At 43.3% G+C, this 27591-nt stretch overlaps 1 protein-coding gene across 3 annotated transcripts in view; it reads left to right on the top strand.

Annotated features, from left to right (window-relative positions):
* The window catches only part of SP140L (SP140 nuclear body protein like), a 65828-nt gene extending 45341 nt beyond the window's left edge, over positions 1-20487 (top strand). Inside the window, exons 9-20 of one of the 3 annotated variants that reach the window (XR_007718164.1) lie at positions 1515-1595; positions 5235-5309; positions 6597-6701; positions 8769-8911; positions 10090-10137; positions 13483-13524; positions 16868-16983; positions 17694-17802; positions 18104-18181; positions 18401-18544; positions 18895-19150; positions 19535-19666. Coding sequence is in view for 2 of the 3 variants with exons in the window: in XM_050751108.1 (XP_050607065.1) it covers positions 1515-1595; positions 5235-5309; positions 6597-6701; positions 8769-8911; positions 10090-10137; positions 13483-13524; positions 16868-16983; positions 17694-17802; positions 18104-18181; positions 18401-18544; positions 19535-19633 (1040 nt within the window). In the remaining variant the exon portion in view is untranslated. Of the gene's footprint in view, positions 1-1514; positions 1596-5234; positions 5310-6596; positions 6702-8768; positions 8912-10089; positions 10138-13482; positions 13525-16867; positions 16984-17693; positions 17807-18103; positions 18182-18400; positions 18545-18894; positions 19151-19534 lie in introns of those variants that run through there. The other 2 variants (XM_050751108.1, XM_050751109.1) reach the window with 2 other exon arrangements.
* The last annotated feature ends 7104 nt before the right edge of the window (positions 20488-27591 follow it).

The raw sequence follows: 27591 nt of genomic DNA, 5'->3' as shown, positions 1-27591 counted from the left end.
GAGGCCTGAGAATGCAATGGCTTCAACAAAATGGTTTCTCATGCATGTAATAGTCCAGAGGCCCACAGTTAATAGGGAGGTCTTATCATCCTCAGCATGGCTTTTTTTAGTAGCTCAAGAAATTTTTATTAATCTGGAAAAATGTCCTTAAGAGGGCTAAATGAAGAAAACAAGGTGTATGTGTATGTGTGTGCACCTGTAAAATATATATATACATATATATGCAACCATATTTTATGTGAAATTTATACTTGTGAAAGTGTGTTTTTATGTATCTATCAATCCTTACATAGATATGTGTAATTATTTATCTGTGTGTATAAAGAGATATAAAGCTAGAGAAAAATCAATGGCAGTTCATTTATAAAGATATAAGCAGTGGTTACATTTAGTCAGTATAATAGAGGTGATGTTTATATTTTTATTTGTGGTATTTAAATGTACCAGTGTGTATTAAAATTTTTAAAATATTCAAACTTCATAATGAAAAAGCGTTCTTTAAAGGTAACATATGCCAAAAGAAAAACCTAAGGGAATATTTTTGAACAAATCACCATCTGGAGATAGCCATCCTCATCTGTGGCTATCTCCAGATGATGATGTTTTAGACCATTTTATTTTCTGAATTTTCCATAATTATACATATTATTTATTTTAGTCATGGTCTAAGGATTTCCCTCCTCCTAGTCAATGAAGGCTAAGTCTTATTTTCCAAATGATGCTCAGTTTTGAATCAGTGGATCTATATAGTAAGATTTTAGAGTCCTATTGAAAATTGTTCATTTTCACCAATCTATATATCTTCTGTTCTGTTCTTGCCAGTTTAAGTGTCTGCCCGGTTTGTGGATGTACATTTTTGTTTGGAAAGAAAAACAAGTGGTTGCATTTATTTTAAGAATGGGTGTTTTTAGCCGGGCACGGTGGCTCACGCCTGTAATCCCAACACTTTGGGAGGCTGAGGTGGATGGATCACTTGAGGTTGGAGTTTGAGACCAGCCTGGTCAACACGGTGAAACTCCATCTCTACTAAAAATACCAAAATTTGCTGGATGTGGTGGCAGGCACCTGTAATCCCAGCTACTCAGGAGGCTGAGGCATGAGAATCACTTGAACCTGAAAGGCAGAGGTTGCAGTGAGTCAAAATTGTGCCACTGCACTCCAGTCTGGGAGACAGAGAAAGACTGTCTCTAAAAAACAAAACAAACAAACAAACAAAAAACAAGAATGAGTGTTTTCAAATTAAAAAATTATTTGGACTGAGTCATTATAACATTTTCATTTAAGTCTCTGTGTATTATCCTAATAAATTCTAAGAGACTTCAATGTACAATTAAATCCTGTGTGTAATTTAGAAGTCGACACTCCCAAAAGCAGAAGATGCTCTGGACACTTGCTTGAGGTTCCTTGTCTGAGTGTCTGAAGAAACCCAGGACTCCCTCACTTGAGTTTGGTCCAGCCTGACAGCTGTTGTTCTGCTCAGTTCTATTAATACATTTTCCCCTGCCTATCCCCAGATAACAGCAAACCCGGTGGCCAGCTGGTCCCTAATGAAGAGAAGGCAAAAGTGAATCTGCAAGGCCTTTCCAAGATCAGCGGTAAGATAAAGTTTGTACCACTTTTCATTTGCCCTTCAGGTCAATGCAAATGTTGTTGACGTTTTGAGGAGCCTAGAACCTTTATTGTTTACTAGTCAAACTTAGTCAATTTCAGAGCTGTGAAATCTAAAAAAAAAAAAGCAAACCCATTAGAAGCCAGGGTTGTAAGTTGATTGTATTCATATCATAGATCTTATCTCTCTAGGTTCTAAAGTTGTTTTCCTCTCTGTTTTATCTGATTTTCCTGGAAATTCCTTTGCCTTAAATCATTCGCTAATGAAAAAGGCTAGACCTGGTAAATTGTAAGCAGAATACAGGTTTATTCTCTCACTGCCCTTTCAAGTCCTCTTCCTAGATGAGTTATTTCCTGTCCTGAGCAACCCCTATCACTTTCCTACTCCCTTTTCACAACAATAAGAGTCTCCTTTCAGTAGTTGAGAGTCTTTCTGACCAAGTATTAAAACTCCAATGTCCTCCCCAGTTTAAAGCATTTAAAGCACCTTCCCTCCTGTAGCCTGGGCAAGCCTTAGTCTGGAACACATATAGTTTGGGGTGACATAGTCAGTGTCTTCTCTTATTCTCTCTTGGCCCTATCTCCTACTCCATAGCTGTTGGCTTGGTCCCATCCAGGACTGGGGAGGTGAGAGAGAGGGGTGAGATCAGAGTGTGGAGGTGTCTTGCCTGACAGGTGCAGCCGTGAAATGACATTACAAGTGGTTGATGCGCAATCACTAGCTCTTTCTTCCACGAGATGCTTTCATCAACTCTCCTGCAAGGGAAGGGGAGGGGTCAGGCATCACAGCTTGACTTATTTTGAAAGAAATAGAGGTTTACTTCTACAACCTGGATGTGAGTGAAGGGCTGAACCTAGCATCATCAGTTCCACCAACTCTTTCTATGGTCGCATAGGTGGACTGGTGCATTGTCTTAGGATGTGGGTGCTTGAAACTTGGGTGATCAACTCAACCTACTTGCTTGGGACTTTCTTAGTTTTGCCAGTGAAACTCTCATGTCCTGGGCACCCCCTTTGTCCTGGACAGACCGGGACAATTGGTCATTCTACTTGGTACTTACTGGATTGTTCCCAACCGTTGGGACTTGAAGTGAAATTTTGAGAAAGCAGGAGGAAATTGAAAACTCTGTCACACTTCTTTCTAGAGGCTAATTTTTTTTTTTTTTTTTTTTTTTTTTTTGAGACGGAGTCTGGCTCTGTTGCCCAGGCTGGAGTGCAGTGGCTGGATCTCAGCTCACTGCAAGCTCCGCCTCCCGGGTTTTGCGCCATTCTCCTGCCTCAGCCTCCCGAGTAGCTGGGACTACAGGCGCCCGCCACCTCGCCCGGCTATTTTTTTGTATTTTTTAGTAGAGACGGGGTTTCACCGTGTTAGCCAGGATGGTCTCGATCTCCTGACCTCGTGATCCGCCCGTCTCGGCCTCCCAAAGTGCTGGGATTACAGGCTTGAGCCACCGCGCCCGGCCTCTAGAGGCTAATTAACACCAACCATAACAATTATTTTAAAATAACTTTAAATTATATTCTGGCCACCATAGTATTTATTAGGGCTTGTGATAGGGTTTCAGTGTTGTTAAATGGGTATTACAGCCATTTAACACAATAATATTTGACACAATAATATTTGAATCCTGCCTTGTTCAGCCACTCGATTCTGAGAGTAAAACACAGTAGTGCTGTATTATGAATTTGCTGTATTTAAGCTCCAGATTGTTCTGTACCAAAAGCTCCATAGACTAGAGTAGACTTCATGGTGTTTCCTTTTTCTCCCTAAAAATATGAGGCCTCAACAAATGTAATGAAAGCTAAATCTGACACACCCACTAGTCCCAGAAAAGATGTAACCAGACAGAAACAGATAGAAAGGAAGAAATAACTCTGTATTAGCTGGACTGTCCAAGGTTGTGGCCAGAGCTCTAGTGCCAAGACTGGCTGGAATATAGGAGGGAAAAGAGCGGCAAGAGTATAACATCTGGATCTATTCTCACTGTACGGTGAGCGTGGACCCTCAGAGAGGAGGGAGGGATGAAGCAGTGAAGAGGAGAGACCTGGAGATGTCCTGGCCTTCCAGAGTCCCCTTGGCATCTTTCGTGGGAGAAGAGGGGAGGAGAGCTTCTCAGAGAGCCACACCTGTGTGGCTGATGTTCTATTGCCTGGAAACCTCATCCTCCAGAGGCAGGCAGCAAGATGGAGCAAAAAGATTAATATGCCTCATGGAGAACCACATTTCCACCTCTTTAGTAGTTTTTCTTAGCCCTTGGCTGTTACTATAGAAGACTCATACCTCCCTATACAAGTTTATTAAACTCTCCTAAAGCTCTTCTTTGAGCACCTATTATCTTGGTTAAATATTAACAGGATGACAACTTGTAAATATGAAACTTGTTTGATCTTGGGATAAGATGTCTGTAATTATCAGTATTGGTCCCTTGGGCCATTTGGGTCTTAAATGGGTAAAAACCTGATCAGTAAGTGTGTAGTCTAAAGACCAGAAAGTGGAATCATATTACTAAGCCATAGGTCCACTTTGGGTCTGATTGGTCTTTTCCACTTTGCTGGCCTAATATGCTCATAATATGCTTAGAGTTTAGAGTACTTAGGAATAAGTAGGTTGGAAAATATTTCTCCACGGGGTCTACATGACCCTGACCAGCACCCCCAGATGGTGGTCATTGGATGGTGGACATTCAACACAAGAAGGAAGGAACATTTTGCTTTCCTGCCTTGGAAAATAAAACACATTTGAACGATAGTAAACCTTGAGATGTCCACCCACAGCCAATTAACATGCACACGGGAGAACCTCATCGGCCGCAGCATCTGCCATGTCAATCCTTAATTACCATTTGGAATGAAGGCTGTAGAAGTCTCAATTCTACCCATTCCTCATGGTTAACTTTCTTCTGATTAGTTTCTTAGATTCTAATATTTCTTTTTTCCAAAGCCATGTGGACAAAGCCCTGGTCACATTTACTATTACTTTCAGCACAAAGGTACGAATATTTTCCCTCCATGTGATATGTGCAGCATACATCTCACTTATAGAACACCTAATAGGGTTTCCCTTAATTCACAGAACTGTCATTCAGTTTTGTCTCTGCTAAGAGAAACCCAAATGCCTTCACTTAATTTTGTAGTTTTGTCTCAATTTTCTCTGAATATTTTAGTCTCTGTAATGACAGTAATCATCATTTTGATCTTGCAAAGATTAAATAAATTAGTGGATGTGTAAGTGTTTAACATGTATTATATGCCATATATATTTTTCAAAGATATATATTTGAAATGAAATATGAAAAGAACCTTCAAAATATGAAATGAACCTTCAAAACATGAAATGAACCTTCAAAATATGGAATGAAGTATTTATACTGTTGCTTGACATATATGTGGAATACTGATTTCAATTAGTTTTTTTCCTAATATAAGAATAGGAAAATGAAATATAAAGTAAACCTAATATTAGCTATCTAATTCTTCATACCTTAAAGGCTAAGGTTTAAATCTTTTTATTTGTACATTAAACTGGCTTTTGGAAAGTTACATTTAAATGGAATTTTTGAAAAGCAGCAATATGTTTAATACAGTTGCTCGTTTGTGACTGTGATTATATTATTCTATTTTCTCAGGGAGTAAGAGAAGCAAACCTGGAACCTGCTTCACTCAGAGTAACAGAGCTCCACAGAAAAGGGTCCGATCGAGAGGTAAAAAAGAAAAGAGGAATGCACTTTCAATAACTAAACATCTAATTTCCTGTGCTTTATGCTGTATTTTCAGTAATAAACCTATTTCCTTAATTGTTTTATGAAACTGTACTAACTATTGAGAAATGTATCCTATTAAGTCATTTTCCAAAATGTGTCAAGGAAAGAAGGAAGTAAGTTGGTGATTGATCTACAATCAGACCCCGGGGGCTCAGGGGCCACTAAAGTGCTACTTCCACTGAAATGATAAATTTCAAGGCTGGAGATAGCCCATTGCTGTATAAAGGGTATAACCCATAAGTGATTTAGCTGACCTTCCTCTGGCTACACAGAATGCCACAGGTTGCACACTAAGGTTGAACCAGAGTTGTGGTTAGAGATCTGTGTCCTAAGGCTTTTTGGCTTTTTTTTTTTTTTTTTTTTTCATCTTTGACTGTGTGGTCTTGTGCTGACCACTTGACCTTCTTTGCCTTGGTTTCCTCATCTGGGAAGCTAGAGGGTGAATTAGGCCAACCACCCTTCTTATTAGTCCATCTCAGTCTAAATAGTCTGCCCTTTTCAAAACCAGTCTCAGGACCAAGGGCCGCTCCCCCTGCCCGTCATGGCCTCCACTCCTCTGTTTAGAAGGGCAGGATTCGCTGCTCATCCTCCTGGAGTTTTTCTTTGAAAAACTTTCCCACCTACTTCTGTGGTGTCAGGTTCCCAGTTCCCCACTCCCTGCTCAGTACAATTTTCAGATTATTCTAGAGCTCCCTGAGCTCCTTTCTCAGCTGTGGAGAAAGCTGATAGGAGGGGAAAATGGAGCAAAGCAGAGAATAAAAGCAGAAGGCAGGCGCCATCTCCATTAGGTTATCTCATCATTAGCCTCTCCCTCCTTGACCAGTCAGTGCTCAAATGGGAGACTGATTATGGTCTCCAGCTTCATCTCTGGCTACCTAACTGCAGCAAAACAGCATAGCTGGAGAGCGCCCATCAAACCAATGACAACAACTGTATGTTTCATTGTCATATAAGAATCAGTGGAGCTTACTACATTGGAAGTTAAAACAGTTTTACTGAAGTCTAATTTCTCCAATATTTTGTGTGACATTTGAAAGGTGAAATTGGGGCCTACATTGTGTAGTATTGTATTAAAAAATGCCACTTGGAAGAAAGACTTTGAAACTCTAGAGATTTATGCAATAGAATTTCTTAAGTAGTCTTTGTGCCTTTGTAGGATTTACCTCAGTGGGGAAGGGGGATGTGCCTTTGCAAAGTGAGACACAATGAAGAAATCCTCTCTTTCAGCTTCAAGAAAGCACAAAGATGAAACTGTGGATTTTCAGGCTCCTTTACTTCCGGTGACCTGTGGTGGGGTGAAGGGAATTTTACATAAGGAGAAATTGAAACAAGGTGGGTTTCATGGTCTTCTTTAAATTGCAGCTCCTATCTGAAGGCATCACAAGTAGTGGGGAATTATCATGTGAATTACACATCATTCAAGGAGTTTGGCCCCAGTTTGGCTTGAGGGAAGGAGGAAGGGATTTCTAAGATGACATTTTCAGACTTTAAGAAATCACACCCATTAGATGCTCACTCGCACACGGAGTGTCCAGGGGTTGCCCAAAGAACCAAAGAGAAGTGCAGGAACGTCAATTCGCAGATGGAAAATGTCACGTATTTTACTTTGAATCAGACAGAAAAGGGAAGAGGCCCTCAACCTCGACCTTCATATTCTCTCCCCCTTCTGGAGTGCCATCACCGGGGCAGGGTGCTTGGCTTAGGGTGATGATCACAGGCTTTAACATTAGGAAGCCTGAGCTCCAGCCTTGGCTGTGCAGGGGTGACTGTTCCATTCTGAATAGAGAAGGGGACCTTTCTGAATGTGAAAGTTCTCATCTAAGAGAGGGAACAATAATGAAAAACCTGCCCCATGATGTAGCTGTGAGAATTAATTTACATATTAACGTAAAATATTTTGCAATTGAAAATTATAAAACTTTGTCAAAATCATCTATCAGAATGGCCTTCATCTCAGACCTCTCTTAACTTGGCTCTTTGAGCACCAATTAATATAAATGTTTTCATTGGGACTTTTTTTAAACAGCTTAACTGAAATAGAGTTCACATATCATGTAACTCACCACTTAGAATATACCAATCAATGATTTTTTTTTTGTATTTTCACAGGATTGTACAGCCATTATTATCATCTCATTTTAGAACAATTTGTCCTTCACTAAAGGAAACCTTATGTCAATTAGCAGTCAATGCCCATTCCCACCTCGCCCCAATGCCCAGCCCTAAGCAGCTGCTCATCTATTTTCTGCTCTATAGATTTGCTTATTCTAGGCATTTTCTACAAATGGAATCCTATAATACATCTCCTTTTATGACTGGCTGCTTTTAATAAGCATGATGTTTTCAAAGTTCATTCATATTGAATGTATTGGTACTTCATTTCTTTTATTGATAAATCATATATTTCATTGTACAGATATACCACATTTTGTTTATCCATTCATCAACTTGGGTTATTTTCACTCTTTGGCTGTTATAAATAATGCTATTTTGAACATTTGTGTAACAAATTTGGTGTGAACATATTTCGGTTCTTTGAAGTGTATATTCAAGAGAGGAATTGCTGAGTCCAATGGTCATTCTATTCTTAACTTATTGAGGAAACACCAAAGTGTCTTCCACAGTGGCTGCATTATTCTATATTCCCACGAGAAATGTGTGAAGGCTCCCATTTCTCTACACACTCACCAACACTTGTTATTGTCTGTCTTTTTTATTAAGATACTAGTGGGTGTAACGTGGTATCTCATTGTGATTTTGCTTTGCATTTCCCTAATAGCTGATGGGGTTGACTATCTTTTATATATAACTTAAATTTTCTATTAGGTAACATTTCACAATTATTTTTTAATATCAGCTACCCGTGATTGCACAGATGAGAAAATCTCTGTTCAATAATGCCCTAAAACTGAATGAAAAATGTTGTAATAGAAGGTGCACATGTTGCTGGGGCAGCCTCCTGAGCCACAGGGCACTCATCTCAGACTGTACCCCTACCTAAGGATTCTGCCTCCACGTTGCCCCCAGAGCCATCTGCAGACTCAGGCCTGGTCTCTACCCCCAGAATTAAAAAGCAAGTTGGAATCCTCTCATCTTTCAGAATTACTTGCTTTTCATTCTGCAAGTGCTTTTGAAATGCTTAAAAGGTTGCTCTTGTTGACAACCATCACTTTCTTCATGGATGAAGGTCAAAGAAATGTGCACCCCCACCAGGAAATATCCTTAGAGGGGACTTTCAGGCTGGATTTGAGGCCTCTGAAGTCTGAGAGGGAAGGCCAGACCCTCCCGCTATTGATCTTGATCAGAAATTGGGTGGTTCTAGATACAATGTGGTGAGTGGCCACAGTCTGAGCACTGGGAACAAAGAGGGCTCAGGATCAACTTACCCTGGTCTTACAGGAAGCTTCTTGAAGTGTATACAGACTGAGGATGGAAATTGGTTCACCCCCGGAGAATTTGAAACCAAAGGAGGCTACGCAAGATCAAAGAACTGGAAGCTGAGTGTGCGCTGTGGCGGGTGGCCCTTACAAAGGCTGATGAAGGTATTCCAATGACAAGGCGCCAGACCTGTACCCCTTCCTGTTGTTCCCCAATAATGAAGAGACTGTTTATTCACCAAATATTTGTTAGGTTATAGCTAAATCCTTGATGCCAGTGAGTTTATCCTCTCATTCAGGAGAGAGGGACCCCATATCCATAACCACACTACAGTGCAACACATTGATGTTGTACAGGGGCTCCATCAGGATAGATGCAGCAGCTTGGAGGAAGAAAGGGTCATTCTGACTAGGGTGGATGCAGACAATTTTGTGCACTGAGAAAAAGAAGAGAGTTGATAGTCAGGCAGGGCAAGAAGATACTTCAGAGAAAGAATGACCTGAAAACCAGAATGGCATTAAAACAAGAACCATAGTAAAACTATTAACAGGTCTGTGGATTTAGGTAGATAGATTGCATACAATAAGGCACAATTCAGCAACTGAGGTTGTCTGTGGAGCGCTTTAATGCCAGGCTAAGTAATTCAAATCTGTAATTGAGATAACAAGGAATCGGCGAAATCTTCTGAGATTGGAAATGACATTTAACACAGTATTTTAGACAGCAATGGGGTTTTGAAATGTCTTCACTGTTTCCCCTGCTAGCAAACCTATACTCAGTCTGGAATGCTTGGCTCAAATGTTACCCTCTTCCTTAAATATTCACTGACCTAGCCATGGGTCCTCCCTTCCCAGGGTTCCTGAGCCCCCTACTAATGCCCTTTTTTCACTGTTTATATTTATCCTTCTGTGAGTGCTTTTTGTCTGTAGATCTCTTTAGGTTTTCCCATCTCCATGTACCCAAGATTGATCAGAGTGACTGACACCCAGTAGCATGCAATAAGTGGGTGCTGCTTGGATAGCTCTGGCGTAGGGACTCCAGCTGGGAGTGGCACTGGTGGAACTGGAAAAGAGGTGATAGATGGTATGAGATTATGAATGAAAACCTCTTAGGACTTAGGAAAGAAGCACAAGAGAAGGGAAAATGATCCTGAAAATGATTTTCTGTTGATTGGAGTCTAGAAGCACAGGTGAAGAGAGGGAGATGGTTTCTCATTAGACACCTTGGGTTTGAGCTGGCAGTGGAACACTCAGGTAGAAGTATTTGGGAAGAGGTTGGAAATGCCAGACTCACAAAACGGAAACACAGGCTGACTATGAATCTTGGTCTTTTTATGTTTCAGGAAGGATCTCTACCTAATCCTCCAAAAATACATTACAGGAACCAAAAGGTGATTATTACATAATTTTCTACAGATTCTTGTCACATAACTGATTTAACATGTACGACATCTTATTCTATGGAGTCTCCAATTGGGTAATTATAATTAAGCTTTCACCTTCTCCACTACCCACGTTTAAATTTTTTTTATATATGCCTTCAGAGTTGCTACTTTGAATACTATGTGTATATAAAGCTAGGTCCTCTTTGGATTAAACTGTATCAGATGGAGATGCTGAGGAGCCATCAAAACAAACCCCCTGAATGTGTTTTAGCAACAGATGCAGATGTTCTAAGAGTGTCAAAGTTGGAAAATCCAACACGGTCATGGAATACATAAAAATATTTCATAATAAGATGAGAATATCATCTCCGACTCAAAATCAGATTTTTTCCATTGATGTTATTGTTTTCTAACTTTTGTGAAATTGATAGAGCCAACGTTTCCTCCCAGTCACTTGAGACGTGTATAAAACCATATATTATTTCATGAAATAGGTAATAAAAAGAATATTTCTTTTCCAATCTTTCACATCCTCTTTCACCTTCCAAAAAAAATGTACACACAGATTACACAGAATTCTTTCTCAACGGGAAATTATTTCCCTTCGTCAAGATGGTGCCATTGGGGAGGAAGATCTCCAGAGGCAAATGTATTTTATAGGAGGGGCTGACCAGGAAAACCTTTTATGTTGATGTCACCTCTTTGGTTCTACCAGAAAGACTGTGCAGACCTGCTTTTTATCTGTGAAAGTGATTTTCCCTTCACTTAAAGAACGTGACAAATAAATAGGTTAAGTGCAGTGTAGATTCAGGACAAGGTGATGGTTTTTCCAAGACTGAGTATGAATGAGAACCTGAGGAGAGGGAAGAGAAAAATGTCATCCTTGTGCACTTCAGGTAGAAATGCGCATTCAAGACATTGACAGACTTCTAAAACAGCTCACACATAGCTCGCCACTGGGCTTCATATTCCATTGGGAACCTGAGATCCAGGCCTTTACCTTATCTGATATACTGGCTGATTTGAATTCTCAGCCACTGAGATATTTCATCCACTGGGTTTCCTGAAGGGAAACTATTACATCACCTTTTCAGTGAGTACACTAAAGACCAGCATCTCTACCTTTCCCCAGGTGCCGAGAGTAACTCAGTCTGGATGACCCAAATGAACTGGACATTTCCAACTAACCGACTCTCCCCCTCTTCTGAGGTGCAACACTTAGCAGCAACAAGCTGCAGTTGCCTCTATGTGTTGTGTCTCCTCATGGGGAGAACAGAGGTCCCCTAAGTGGCAGATCCAGGATCCATTACAAACTCCGTGGGTCCTCTGTGCCTCTCAGAGCTTCTCTTGCTGGCAAAGCCATTTGGCTTCTGGAAACTTCAGTGTCACTATCAGTGCCACATGATAGTGTCTCTGCTCAGGCTCATGACAAGGGCCACATAAACCTTTTGGTGGCAGCTGAGGTGTAAAACAATCTGATATACTCACCCAGAATAATTGTTGTATGCTAATGCTTGCTTAAAAGACTCTAGTTTTTTTTTTTTTTTTTTTTTTTTTTTTTTTTGGAGACAGAGTTTCACTCTTGTCATTCAGGCTGGAGTGCAGTGGTGCGATCTCAGCTCACTGCACCCTCCGCCTCCGGGGTTCAAGCGATTCTCCTGCCTCAGCCTCCCAAGTATCTGGGATTACAGGTGCCCACCACCACACCTGGCTAATTATTTGTATTTTTAGTGGAGACGGGGTTTTGCCATGTTGGGCTGATCTTGAACTCTTGAAACAATATTCATTTATTCACCCATTCAACATATACTTATCAAGCACATACTAAATTCCAGAGGCCATTACAAAAGATTGACCTGAAAAATCATTTCAGGCCAGGCATGGTGACTCAAGCCTATAATGCCAGCAATTTGAAAGGCTGAGATGGGAGGATGACTTGAGCTCAGGAATTTAAGACCAACCTGGACACATCGTGAGATACCACCTCTACCAAAAAAAAAAAAAAATACCCAGGCATTGTGGTGCACACCTGTAGTCATGCAGTAGCTACTTGGGAGGCTGATATGGGAGGATCACTTGAGCCTGGGAGGTCGAGGCTGTAGTAAGCTGTGATTTCATCGTGGCACTCCAGCCTGGGTGACAGAGTGAAACTCTGTCTCAAAAAAAAAGAAAAAAAGGAAAAGATTGTTTCAATTTTATTGTAAACATGGATGAATTACAAATGGGTGGGGTAGGAGATTCTAGGCTAGTCAGAGAGGCAGTCAGTGACAAGGTCACTTCTCAGGTGCTTGTGCTTTGGATCACACTTGTTTATAGCCTCTGTACCCTGGGCTAGAGACAAAAGCTGAGGCCGCCTGTATCCCAGAAGGAAAAGGTGCCAACTCCTGCAATGGATATCCAAAAACAATCTAAATAAATCTAGTGGGTTACCTCTTAAAAGACAGTCAGTCAACCTGACATCTTCTTGTGCTTTGGATAGAAGGGAGAGTGGGAGACGCTCAGGAAGAAGAGCTGCAGCACAGAGGACCTTGGAGGCATTTTATCACCAGGGCTTTGTCCCTAGGGGAGCTGCAGAAGGCAGTGTTATTCTTCTCTGGGATAGTTGCATGGCCTCCAGGACTCTGGGCCCTGGGGTACTTGGAGGATGTGGGGGATAAGTTCTCAGCCTGATTATTATTGCAGCTCTTCTGGGTGGGATGACACAAAGGCCAAGTTTAGGAAATATGCCTGAGGGCCCCTTGGAGTAAAAGGACAAGTAGAGCTTCTCTGACTTGGCCTGTGCGAACTAGGTCCAGACTCCCTGCAGGGAATGGGATTTGCATTGGGCTAAACAGTAGTACTTGGGGACTTTTCTTCCCTCAGTAGATATATAGGTCCAAAAAATCAGATATGAGGTAAAGGGAAGACTGTTTAAAAAAATAAAATTTTAGACAAAATAAATTTAATAGCATTTATTGGAGCAAAGAGCAATTCATGAATTGGGCAGCACTCAGAACAAGAAGAGGTTCAGAGAACTCTGCTGCAGCAGCCCAGACAGTGAGGCCAACACAGGAATAAGTCAGAGAAACTATATTTAATGGGTTATCACAGAAAGGTGCTAATTAGAGGTAGATGGCGGATTCTAGTCGGTAAAGTCTCTAGTTTCATTTTACTGTTTACATCAGGTTTCAGTTTACTTACATAGGAAATTAAAGTACTGGAGTCACCCCAGCCTACTGGCCTTCTCCTCCCAACTATTTTTTTACAACTGGTTCCTGAATCCCTTCAAAGATGACTACTTAAATTTAAGTAAGTGATAGATGGAAACAATGCATTCAGTATCGTAAATCAATCTTTCTGTTTTTTCAACAGAGAATACTGAAGTCTCACAACAATAGCTCAGTGGACCCTTGTGTAAGTACAAATTCTGAGCTATGACCCCCAGAGTATTCCACTCCTTTCTCCAGTGATATGTTCTGTGCCATGACTACTATTCCCTGAAGCATGTTCAGTCTCAGTTGGAGTATGTTGCTGTGTGTGATGAGCAAAGAATACCAGTTGCATCACCCAAGCCAGGTAGATGTGCCTGGGTCTTGGATGTCTCAGTGTGAAAGCACCCTTCCCATGTGTTTCAGTAGAAACCTTCCAATGTTCTTATTTCCTTATTCCCTTGGATAGTGAGTATGGGAGGCTGAGCTCTAGACCACTGAGGTCTCTTGAGACAGAGCTTGAAGTGGTAATGGGTAGGGCTGGCCTGGTGACTAGGGGGAAGGAGTAAAGGTGAGAGGATAACAGAATTCTCAAGTAGGGGGTATGGATGAAAGGGAAAGTCCCAAAAGTGCACTCCAAGGTGCAGGTAGAGCTGAAGATCGTCTTAAGCATCAGGCAGAAGAAACAGAGCATGCCAAGCTCTTATGTTTAAGGTGTGGAGTCTGTCATTAGTCCTGTGAAGGAGTACATACAGGACAAGAGGTCCTTTACAGAGCCCCTATGACCAGTCTCAGGGAAGCCATTAGGCTGATGAGCTGGTTAGGACTGAAACCATCATGACCTAGTAAATCCTGAGGCATTTTAACTCAACTGCTTATCTGGTGCTCAGTACTATGCAAACTTTCTGATCCCATGGGCCCCATCCATTCTCTACTTGCTATATGGCTGCCTGCTTTGGGTTCTACCGAAATCATGGATGAGTTCTTTCTCTAAATGAAATTCTGGTTTGCTCCTTTTCATTGCAGTGAGATGTCAATTTTAGGTAAGGTCACTTTCTCGCAGAACTCCAGGAGGCAGCACTCACATAGAATATCATGCAATAATACTGACACATAATACTTAACTGAGGAGGGATGCTCAAATAGTTTTATACACACCTTACCTCCAAAGCAATCCTCCAACAAGATTTAGTTCTTATCCACACTGATTTTGACGCCCAGCCAACTCAGGGACTCATGAACAGTTAAAACGGTCCTGGAGGTCAGTGCTTGTGTGGCTGATTTTGTATAAGCTTGACATGGAGGTTTATGTCTCACAGCCCACAGCCAGATGTTTGTGGGAAAAAGAGGAAAACAGTTCCAGCAAAGGTATGGTCACCACTATTAATAATTTTTCCAAGGCCAATAACAACATTGACTTATAATATACCCATGCCTCCATAACCAGACTTTGCTCAGGTTGAATCTCAAATTATCCCGCATCCTGGAGTCACCTGAAGTGCTTTAAAAAATATTGTTGCCTGGATCCCACTTCTAGGGAAATTCTAAATTAATCAATCTGGACTATGTATGACTTGAACATTAGAATTTTTTTAAGGTCCCCAGATGATGCTGATACATAGAATTACCTATTCTGTCACCTTAAGAAGAATACCAGTGCCTGCACCTCAGCTCTGACCCAGTGATTCAGAATCCCTGGTGCTGGGTTCAGGACATTAGCATTTTATGTACTCTCCTGAGATGAGTCTAATGTACAGCCAGACTAACAACCAAAGAACCAGAGAAATCAAATCTCTTCTTGAAAAGATATAGATTTGGAGGAAAAAAATGGCAGATCGGAGGCAGGACCAACTTCCACCTCCGACTCAGACAGACAGAACAGCATGTTGAGACTCACATCGTGAACTTTTGCTACAAGAGCCACCACAGGAACATTCCAGCAAAATAAGGAATTCACAGACCCTTTGAAAGAAGTGGCTTGCCACTGCAAACTCTGTGAGACAGCCAAAACACAGTTCTCAACGTGTGAGAGGGAAAAAGTCCACCTCTGAACATATATCCTCACTGGGGAACCTGAAAATCCAGATCACGGGAGAAGGATTTCACCTAACCTAGAGCTGAAATGAATTTAGAGAGCTGGGCAAAATATAAAAGTAGAAGTAGCAGCAGACAGAGCCCTGTAGGCACTCCACACAGGGCCACATGGGGGCTGCGCTCAGGAACAGTGGAAACAGTCAGTGGCTGTGGAGGGTGGGCCGTCCCCTGCTTCCAGAGGGAGAGTGTGATTGGCTGGTTTGAATAATTCCATGGCTGGCAGGGAAACGAAATCAGCTAATCAAAAATAAGCAGAAGGTGCAAGCCGTCCTCTTGATCAGAAGTGTTGGTAGGAAACCTTATCTGCAGGAGCAGAGCCAGGGGAGAACTTGTAGATAGACCATTCTAGGCCCTCCCAGTGTTACCAGATGTCCAGGCTGCACATAATATTGAACTCTAATTTTAGTCCTCACAGCACTTTTCCCTTGAACGACAAAGGGCTCAGTCACAGACCGGTTCTTTGTCATAAATACACATGCATTTGTCTACAATACAGCCTCTACGTATTGGTCTCTATATTTGTTCTATAAATTCTGTTGGTTTTTAATGACTGGGATTTGCTCCACAACACGTGGATGCAAATACTATCATATTTTAACTTCACTAAATCAAATTAAATCTAGCTAAAGGTCTCATATGTTGAGACTGGTGAGAAATGGAGAATTAGTTGATTTCCCATTCTTTTTATAGAACAAAGCACCAGCTCTTTTATGGGCCCAGGAAATGAGGAGAGGGCCTCCATCTTCAACACTGTATGATGCTGTTACCATGGTCCTTGGTCATTAGAGATGACATCTTTGCACCTTACAATCCAAATTAGCTAAGTCATGGGAGATCTTCTGCCAGGCTCCCCAGAGCCGAAGAGCTCTATGTGCCCCCTGTGACCCACCTGGTCATCTGTACTCATGGTCCTTCCCCCTCAGAGGTCGGTGTAGAGCCCTCCAGGCACAAAACCCACAGCCTAGAAACCCCTAACTAGGCCCTCTCTTCAACTCATGAGGAACTTATGGCCAAGAATATGCATGTGATGATATCTCAGAAGCTTATTCCGTTAATATGTAATTCTCTGGGTCTCCCTTTCATGAGTTGATTTGTAGTATAAGCAAATGGATTTAACACGTTACTTTAAAACCTGGTTTTATCTGCAGCATAATACAATTATTCAGATTCCTAGAAGATCATCCTCTTGCTTCATTGCTCGTCTTTCTGCGTTATAATCTCTGGTTTTATAAGGAAAACGTTTTTATTCTGACACATACCCCTGCCTCCTGAACTTCACTGAAGACCAGGATTTGTTCTGAAATCTCCATGCCATGCTTTTCCTTCATATCCCAGGGAGAAGCATACGCCTGTCCACACAGACTCACACAAGGCAGTGTGTTCTAGATGCCCAGAGGGGTGGCCTTCCTGAATCTTGCGGTTCCCAGTGACGTGGAAACTCTTTTACCTTCTAGATGAGAAACTTGGATGAGTGTGAGGTGTGCCGGGACGGAGGGGAGCTGTTCTGTTGTGACACTTGTTCAAGAGTCTTCCATGAAGACTGTCACATCGCGCCTGTAGAAACTGAGAGGTGAGTGACATGCAGGCGCCTCTCCTTCCTGCTTTAAGGGACCTTCCGCCTGCCATGCGCACTCTCCAGCAGAGCGCCCACTTGTGTCTAGATGGGGAAGGGGCAGGTTCGTCAGGTACTGGGACGCAGCTGTGTGTTCAGAGAGCAGCGGGAGAGGCTGGCAGCAGGAGGTTCATGTTCTCTGTGCTCTCAAGGACCCGCCTCTGATATGCTGAGGCCAGTGCTGGGGACCTTTTGCCCACATACTGGTTTTGTCCTTTCCTTCGATTTGGCAGGAGAGTCTCCTGTCCCAAGGGATTGAGGAAAAGAAACACCAGTTGTTTGTATTTTGTGCTTATTCATACAAGACAGGAAGCACGGTCTTGGGCTGATGGAGGCCCGAGGTCCCTGGAGCTGAAAGCCCAGTTTCTGAAACTCAGGCCTGGCAGGCAGGGCTGCTTGTGCTCCCAGCAGCTCAGACAGGAAAAGGAGAGTCCACACTCATGGTGACACCACCTTCCTCGGGCTTCCTGCCTGCTGCTACCGCTGATGCGAGGGAAAGGCCAATGGCTGGAGATCCCATGTGCAGTTCTAGGACACTCTGGGAGGTGTTCCCCTCCCTCCCATGACTGAGCCCATCAGCCATTCCTGAAGGAAGACAGTGGCAGCCACAGGAACGGTGGCCGTTTCCAGGGTCCCTGCCCTCTGCTCACCCATGTCCAATCTCTCAGGACCCCGTGGAGTTGCATCTTCTGCAGGATGAAGGAGTCTTCAGGAAGCCAACAGTGTTGTCAGGAATCTGAGGTCCTGGAGAGGCAGATGTGTCCGCAGGAACAGTTGGTAAGTCAGATGCAAACGCCAAGCCTTCTCCTTTCCCCTCACACGTGAGCACCATGAACAAGCGCAGGGTCAGGGGAATTCACAAAAGGAGCCTGCTCTTCCGAGCCACACTTCAATCGCACTGATAGAACACCCCAATTTGTTTGCACAAAAAATAACTCAGCCATGACATGTCTGTTTCCAAGAGCCACACATGTTAGAGAAACTTGTGGAAGAAGGGTGTGAGTCGTGTGCTCCGTCTCATGCATGTGGGCTCATTCTCTCCAAGCTGCTTTTCATTTACAGCCTCTTTCTTTTGCAGAAATGTGAGTTCCTCCTCTTGAAAGTCTATTGCTGTTCTGAGAGCTCCTTTTTTGCCAAGATTCCATACTATTATTATGTAAGTAAAAACAGCAACCCATGATTACAGGCTGTCATGACATTACCTGACCCTGAAATGAGCCCTCGTGAGATTTGTGATCTTAATCCCATGGGGCAAGAGCACACGCTGTCGTTACAATCTTCACCTTGTTGTATTTCTACTGGATTTTATGGGAATCCACAGAAGGCAGACATTGAACTATGCTGGTAGCTTTTCCATTGGTATTTTTGTCACCAGATTAGAGAGGCGTGTCAAGGCCTGAAGGAGCCCATGTGGTTGGATAAAATCAAGAAAAGGCTGAATGAGCACAGTTACCCCCAAGTGGAGGGGTTTATACGAGACATGCGCCTCATCTTCCAGAACCACAGGGCCTCTTACAAGGTAGGTGGCTCTTCCTGCTTCCATTTCATTTCTTCCCATCCTTCCCCTCATTTTCTGGTGCCTAGAAAAATTTAGTTTCCCTCATCCTGTAATAAGCTTGCACAAGCAAGGGTTCTGGAAGTGATTGATTGTTTACAGTTCAGAACTTAAGCTCTTCTTAGCAAAGAAACGGTGAGTCAAAAGGTGTCCCTGCAACCAGAACCCCAGGTCCCTGAGAGCTCCTCCCCTACCTGCCCCAGAGGAGACAGGAGCTCAGAGAGAGCAATTGAGTCCTGCCTGCTGCAGCATATAAAGAGAAGAGAATTTCATCTTAAAGTGACATTGTGCTTCTTATCTGCCCCCAATCCCAGAAATCCCAAACTCCAGATTCCTTTGCATGTGAAGAGACCATATGGTTAACACGGATTTCCAGCAAGGAGTAGAAGTGACCGAGAAAGGAACAGATCAGTGATCTTACCTTATACCCTTCCACTATCTGAATTGTTGAAATTCAGTGGGTTACTTTTCTAACCCACTGAAATAAGCAACCAAAGCCAAAGAAGTAATAATCCCAACTGTGGAAATGATTTCACTTTTCTGCCCTGTTAATAAGAAAGCATCATGCTGGTAAGAAACAGAAGTTACTGTTAGCTGCATTAGTTTTCAAGTTTAACCTGGTTAATGTAACTTAGGGTGTTTAAGATAAGAGTTCTACTTAATAATAGTATATTTCACACTTCAACATTGTTCAGAGAGTAAATATCAAATGTTCTCACCACAAAATGATAGCTCTTTGAGGTGATGGGTATGTTAATTAGTTTGACTTAATTATTCCACATAGCAGTCATAAATCACAACACTACCTTGTACTCCAAAATACATACCACTATAAATTGTCAACTTACAGTTTTTATTTTTTAAAGACAAGAGTCCCGATCATTCTCAGTTGAAAGGTGTCTAATGACACTAATGATAAGGAACATCATTTTTGTCTTTATTATTTTTTTCCAGTATAACGATTTTGGCCAAATGGGACTTAGACTGGAGGCTGAATTTGAGAAGGATTTCAAGGAAGTGTTTGCTATTCAGGAAACAAATGGGAACAGTTGACTGGTTTAGTGGATGCTGAAGGCCTTCAGGAAATGGTACCCCAAAATATGCCACTGCCTTGCCACTGACTTCAAACTGAGAGCACTTGGGAAATAGCACAAGCAGGGAGGGGCTTTTCTCTGAGCCTCCCTCATCTGCCCAAAGACAAATCCTCAAAAGAAATTCAATCATCATGAATCACATCCCCAAGAATCTCACCAACCAGGGAAGAGTAACTGAGATCACAGGGAAGGAGATTGGAGGTGACACCAGCACAGACAGACTCTCACCTCTTCTCCTGAGGTCGGCTCCAGATAACATTTATTACTCACAAGACCTTTCTCTTCTGTTTTTTTTTTGAGACGGAGTCTCACATTGTCACCCGGGATCGGAGTGCAATGGCGCGATCTTGGCTCATTGCAACCTCTGCCTCCCAGGTTCAAGCGATTCTCCTGCCTCAGCCTCCCGAGTAGCTGGGATTACAGGTGCCTGCCACCACACCCAGCTAATTGTTTGTATTTTTAATGGAGACAGGGTTTCACTATGTTGACCAGGCTGGTCTCAAATTCCTGACCTCATGATCCACCTGCCTCGGCCTCCCAAAGTGCTGGGATGTGACAAGAGTGAGCCACCGCGCCCGGCCACTTGCAAGACCTTTTATCTGAAAACCAGCCAAGCTTTATTCAAGACACACTTCTTCCCTTTCCTCTCCCACTTCTGTGGCCAACTCCCTGCAGAACGCCCAAACCCCCGTTCTTTTCGATAAAGATAGCTCATGATGGTGTATGAATGTCAATCATCTGACCCTTCTTGAAGTGTTAAATTTCGTGGGACTCCTGTGCAAACATGTATTATTAAAAATTTTTTCCTCCTGTTAATCTACTTATGTCAATTTAATTCACTCGTAGCTCAGCCAAAGAACCTAGCAGGTTAGAGGGAAGCCATTTTTCACTCCCCTGGAAAGCTGTTGGCATCCTGGCACCATCTCCTGGCCAGGTCTTTTCATCCCCAGCTGCTGAGTGGTGGCTGCTAATGTCAGCAGTCCCCAGAGTATTACCCTTGATTGAATGGAATCAGCTTTACCTGGAAGTGACACCCTGTGGACTGAGGTCGGCCCCCTTGCCTCAAAGCAGGACCAAGGATGTGGTGTGCAGCTACTCTGTGCTCCCAGGAATCAGGCTGGAGATAGTCTCCAGCTGTTGCCACATCCTGGCTCAGCTTTTGCCCACATGATGAGCTTCCCCTGCTCCTTTCTGAGCGAACGCTCACCATCAATCTCTTGCTTAAGGGACTTCATCCCAGAATGTGCTACTGGGGAATGCAACCTAAGGTAATGGCCCCAGGAAGCAAGCTCTGAGGACAGGATTCTGGAGTTGGATCACTGTCTAGCCCAATGGTGCTGGGTGGAATATGGATAGTCCCAGAAGTGCTATCACTGAGGTTGCCCAAATTTTCACCTGTAGTAAATTGGATGAGCTACAGGTCAAGCTATGTACTAAAGTAGCTGGTACAATTGTCTGGCATTTAAGAAGTGAGGAAAAGTAACTATAAGAAGTATGGGTTATTACTAAGTGCCGTTAATGTCTTGAAAAGAGTAAATGACAGGCTTAGATCTATTCATCACAAGCCTAAAGAGAAGAGACCCTCATACCTGCAGCTGGAAGGCAGACAGCAAGGAAGGTCTGGTACAGGCCCTGATTTTACAAATCGCAGAACTTCAGAGAAGACTGAATTCTAAGCTCCGGGTGGTCTCTTATGCCAAAGTCAAGGCCTTAAAACTCAGTATGGGGCTATCTAGGTAGATGTACATGAGAACTTTGAACTCCAGATGCCCCCTGAACCTACTGGGTTTGCAGAAAAGTCTTTCTGCCCCTTGTTGGAAGAGAGAGCTACCACCCCCACCCAACTCCCGATTTTTCTAGAATGAAGACTATGTAGAGACTGCTCAGGACAATGCAAGTCCACAGTCATGGGCAGGGTGACAAAGTGAAGAGAGCGTTCATCCTCCGAAGGAGCTGTGGGACTGGCCAGCTGCATCAGCAGGAGCGAGGAGATTGTGTCTGGGAGTGGATCCTGGTCCAGGAAGGGCGAAATGTGAAACCAGAGAAGTGAGAATTATTGACAAAAGGGCAAGCTTCTCTACCACAGAGTTTAACTAGCCTGGCATGGGCCAAAGGTAACAATTCTGATATACTCCTGGGTGGCTCCCAGAGACTTAGTATAAGCCATGCTACAAATTAAATCAAGTGGAAGCAGAGATACCAGGACTACAGTGGCAGAGTCTGGGAAAAGGGGTCCCAAGGATATAGAAGTTGGTGTGCTAGAATGACTCTGTGCTCTACAACTGGAGAATCCATCCATCAGGTGACCGAGTTCCTCTAAAGGGCGACACTACTAAGGTGTCTCAGACACTAACTAAGGTGAGAAGGAATGCACTGCTGAGGGGGCAGCACATCCTTGACAAGCTCAATGGTGACTGTCCCCTGCAGGCTGGAATAATGCTAGGGATGTTTTATAGAACTGGATCCCCCAGTAGTGAGCAAAATGATAGAATTCCAGAATAACAGAGGCCAAGTGGCAGCATTTAACTGTGAGGACAAGATAAAGTAATTTCCCTAAGGGTCATCAATGTTAGAGTGACAGCTGGGAGGCCTGGCTTGTAGGTGTCTATGAAGGTGGCCAGTAGGACATGCTGTTCCTCTAGGCAAGACACATATTGCTTTAGACACATAATCAAAAGAGATTAAAAGTAAATGAGCAGCAGACTGATGTCAGCTATCTAAAGGTAAAGTCTTAGACCCCTTGCCCAGCTTCCAAACCTCAGCCAGTTCTCAATGGAATCCAGAACCCACTGTTGGAAATGAGGGCAGTTTCTCATAAGGAAGAACCTTGTTAATGTGCACAGCACTGATTTCCTCGAGTTTTCATGGAAGGCTCTATGGTCATTTGTTCGAGTAACTCACATGCTGGGGAAAGGAAAATACACAGATCTTTCAAGGGATGTTGAGTACAATGTCAGAGTTGATGCTATTCCCTGGGGACCCAAAGCCCTATCGTAGCCCCTGTTAGAGTACATGGAGGTGAGGTAATGTCCATCTCACAGTGGGCCCTCTGGATCCACAGAGCCACCCAGCAATCATTTCCCCAGTTCCTGAATGTATAATCAGGATATACATTCATACATACATCATAAAATATAGCAATTTCCTGTCCTGGTTCCTTAACCTCTGGTTTCCTAAACTACAAAATAACAATGACTATCTTAGAGAAGGCCAAGCAAAAGCCTCTGAAACTGAAGTTTCATGGTGAAAAAAAGTAAGTCAAAAGCAATTATCACATTCTTGGGGAATGATAGAGATTAGTGCCACCTACAAAGACGTGAGGGAGTCAGGGGTTGTTATCCCAGTTACACCTCCATTTTAATTCAGCAGTCTGCCCTCTGGCATCTCCTGATGGTTCATGCTGCTAAATGACTACTAAAACTTAACTTAACCAAGGAGTAGCCCCAATTACAGTTGTGGTGGCAAATGTGATATCTTTATTATAACAGGTTAGCACAGACTTAGTAAGTGATATGCAACTATTAATATGGAAATGACACTTTTAAAGGATTCAGCAGGATGTAGGTTGAGAAGCAATTCACAATCTCAAGGATTGGACAACAGTGTATCTTTACAGTCTTGCTCCAAGGCAAGGTGAATCCTGCTCTGTGTTACAATATAGCCTTTCTGGACACTCTGCAATACATTACATTGGCCTACCATATTGATGACAGTATGTTCATGGGCCTGATAAGCGAGAAATGTTGACTATTCTGAATGACTTAGTAAGTCACAAACACTACAGGTGGTGGGAGAGAAACGCTGCAAAGATTCAGAGATATGCCATATAGGTAAGCTTTCAGGGGTTCAGTGGTCTGGAGCATGTCAGTGTATCCCCTCCAAAGCTCCATGCTATTGTAGCTCATATTTCCAGCATTAAGAAACCCAGAGCTTGGTGGGCCTCCCCAGGTTAGGAGAATCACCATGGTTGACATTCTGATGAATGTGATTCCAGGCTTTGTAATGTGTGTGTGTTTGGGAGTCAGGGAGTAGGGAGGCAGTGGGTATACCATCTTAATAAATAAAAAATGCTCATCAATTTTTTTCACTTAATAATATACAATGGACATTGTCACATCAGTAGATACAGCTCTACATCATCATTGCCATACCTTTCATTTATCCTCAAAACTGAACGACAGTTAGCTCTTCAGTTATTTTTGGTCGGTAAGCATAGTGATTTGTACTGCGAGGCAGCACAGGTTGGCATTCAGGAGCACAGCCTCTGTAAGTGGAAGCCCAGTTCCTGCACTTCTCCACTTGCTGACAGTGTGTCCTTGGGCAAGCTACTCATCCTCCTCTGTACTGTTTCATCTGTAAAATGGAGATACTAGTAGTAAATTGCTCACTGGATTATTGTGAGGATTAATGAATTAATACTTATTATGCACTTAGGAAGTGGCCCTCCATGCAATACATATGTAATAAACAAGCAAACTTAAAAGATTAACATAAACACCCTTGTATCAATTCAGACTCTTTGCTATCAAGAGAAACCCAATATATACCCAAAAGAATAGAAATCATCCTATGATAAAGATACATGCACGTGTATATTCATTGCAGCACTATTCACAATAGCAAAAACATTCAGTCAATCCAAATGCCCCGCAATAATAGACTGGATAAAGAAAATGTGGTACATATACACCATGGAATACTATACAGTCATATAAAGAAACTAGATCATGTCCTTTGCAGGGGCATGGATGGAGATCAAAGCCATTATCCTTAGCAAACTAATGCAGGAACAGAAAACCAAGCACCACAGGTTCTCACTTATAAGTGGGAGCTGAACAATGAGAACACATGTTCAGAACACATGGACACAGGGAGGGGAACAACACACTGGGGCCTGTTGTAGGGGGCAGGGGAAGGGAGAGCATCAGGATAAATAGCTAATGCATGCACGGCTTAATACCTTGGTGATGGGTTGATAGGTGGAGCAAACCACCATGGCACACATTTACCTATGGAACAAACCTGCACGTCCTGCACATGTATCCCAGAGCTTGAAATTAAATTAAATTTAGAAAAAAAAAAAAAAAAAAGAATCCATTGTGAAAGAATCCAATCACAAAAGACCACATAATTTATTATTCCATTTATGTGAAATGTTTAGAATAGGTAAATCCATAGAGACAGAAGGTAGATTAATTGGTGGTTGCCTAATGCTGGGAGGTTGAGGGGAAATGGGTATGTGGTTTCTTTTTACAGTGACAAAAATGTTCTGAAATTGATCGTGGTGATGGTTAAAAAGCCCTGTGAACATACCATATGACTTTGAATTGTACTATTTAAATGGGTAAATCATATGGTATGTTAACTGTATCTCAATAAAGCTGTTAAAAAAATAAAAACATTTAAAAAATAGAGACCCAATTTATCTAGGCTAGACAAAAGTTACTCTGATGATGAAATACACAGTGCCTCAAAGAAAGAGCCAGAAAGCAGGGTTACAGAGTTGGCAAATGGCCCTGGGAAAGGGCAGGAATCAGAGCATTTCCAGGCAATCATGCACCAGGAATGACGCAGCCATCCCCTCAAGGATGTTAAGATTTTACCAATTATTGTTGATTTCTTTAACTCCTCACAATACTTCACTCAAGCTCAACTCCCCCCAAACAGCATCTGGTTGGCCTGGCCTGCTCAGGGGCCAGCACTGTGATTAAAGTCCCTCACTCCTGCGCCCAGAAGGGAGCGCTCCTTCACCCAAAGGAACAGGGGACTGTTAGGAAAGGGGGATGCAGCAGGCTGGACAGCCAAGGAAATCACAGCTGACTGAAGAAACCCACCTGGGACACTCACAGCCTGGACCACTGCTGTCTAATGGAGGAATAGGGGCAACTCCAGGCCAGTCAGAGAGGCCAAAGAGCTGGGGTCTGCCAAGTTCCTTGGGTCCAGGGGAGCAGGTAACTGTTTCCCCATTGCCCTGTGCTGCGGAGGCAAAGACTGAGATGGTCACTGTTCATCTGACATGAAGCTACACTACCCCTTACTACATTACATCAACACCGATATACTTCTCTCCTGAAATATTTATTCACATTTTTCCCTGAACTGCATGGTGTGTGCGACTGAAAGAGTCTACACTGGTTCATACAAGGACAGCACAGTCTTGAGTTGTGTATTGTGTCCCCACCAATATTAAGCAGGAAACGAGGGTGTGGCCTGTTCAAGGAAGGGGGTGACTTCTCTGCTGAGACACTTGGTTACATTTTTAACTGCATCCTGCCAGAGCTGCCAGAAAGGTGGGTAGGACCACTTTCCATCTCCTGTTCACCTCATCCTCCAGAGGGTTCATCCACAGTTGCCTGAGTCTGGGTGGGGAGGAGGATGCAGGACCCCAGCCTTGAGATCTCAGGACCTCGAGTCTTGGCCATATAATCATGTGGCCACCACTTCTGGCTCTCTCTGGTGTCTGTGTTCACTCTTCTGGGTCTCAGAGAATGGGATGTGCCCATGGCTGGTGCACCCTGCATGCCAGTGGACATGTCTGCTCTTAGATGTTTTTGTAACGTCTGTGTCAGTACATGTGGCCCAGAGTGCTATGCAGGAGCTGGCTGGTGCTTTTTGTTTTGTGCTTATTCAGGAAATACAAGAAATGACTCGTGGGTTCCTGCATGTGCCATTGTCTGAATGACAAATGGTAAATCCTGGCCCCACTTCCTCATGTCCCCAGTGGGGAAGGACCCAATTTCCAACTCTGGATTCTTACAAGCACAACTCAAGAATATCATTATTGTCATCACAGCTGAGCCTGGAATCCAGGCTCTGGGATAAATGTGAGCCCCTCACTTCCATGCCTCCACATTCAATGGACTGAACACCCTCTAGAATTATTCATGAGGGAGGGTGTAATAGGCCATAGATGGTATGTGCAGAGGTGTCTCCAATTCTCTCTGGAAAGGAGAGTATCACCTACTAGACTGAGTCCACTGGCCATTCTCAACTGGCTAGTAGCTGCAGAAGTGGATCTGTCAGGGAACTTACACTTTATTCTATTCCCTTATACACCAAGAAAATGGATCAGTAGCAGATGAGATGAATGAGTTTCCAACTTCAGTGTCGTTGTTTTGGAAACCAGCACAACTTGTCAGTATGTTGCCCAGAAAGACATTGGACCAGAACACCCTGGAGGCCACCTGCTCCCCGAAGAACTATATTCCACCTGGCAGTTTTACAGCCCACCTACCCTGAGAGCCTTATCCCAAGGTGAGACACGGGATATCCAGCAAAACCTGGTTCCCAGGGCCACTTCATGACCTAGCCAGACCAGGTGGTCCTCTTGTGTTAGTGGGCTGGGGCCCTGTAGAATGTCAACCTGTTCCCTGAGCACAGCATTTGTACCCATGAGAAACATGTGCACCAGCGAGGAGAAATGCACAGGACTGTCCCACCAGCTCTGAAGATGTGTTTGGCCCTGGGGAGAGCTCAGTAGACTTTATTTTGGATTTCCCCTACAGCAGATCTGTTACGACTGACAGTCTAACAAGACCCACCTCATCCTCAAAACAGGGTCTTCTCAGCCCTTGCTAGGCAAGGGTGCCCTGGGAGAGCCCCCCAGTGCTCTGGTCAGCTGTCTCCCACCCACATTCCCATGAGGAGCACCTGTGGAGACGCGGATTCCATCCCCCCACCCCCCCGCACATCTCCGCCAGGCAATGGTTGGCAGATGGGCAGTGGCCTGTGCTAAAACTGTACTTCCTGTCTCATAACCTGTCCGGTAACCACTAAATCTTCATGAAACTACACTTTCCAACCCTGCCCTTCTTTCATTCTGTTCAGCAATACTGAGGAACCTGCCAGGGACCCTCTTCATAGAGGCACCCACTTGCAAACCGAAAGAAGCAGGTGCTGGTGGAGACCATCTGGAGG

Source organism: Macaca thibetana, chromosome 12 (genome assembly GCF_024542745.1).
Source record: "Macaca thibetana thibetana isolate TM-01 chromosome 12, ASM2454274v1, whole genome shotgun sequence".
Lineage (NCBI taxonomy): Eukaryota > Metazoa > Chordata > Mammalia > Primates > Cercopithecidae > Macaca > Macaca thibetana.
This window is presented reverse-complemented; position numbering and strand designations above follow the sequence as displayed.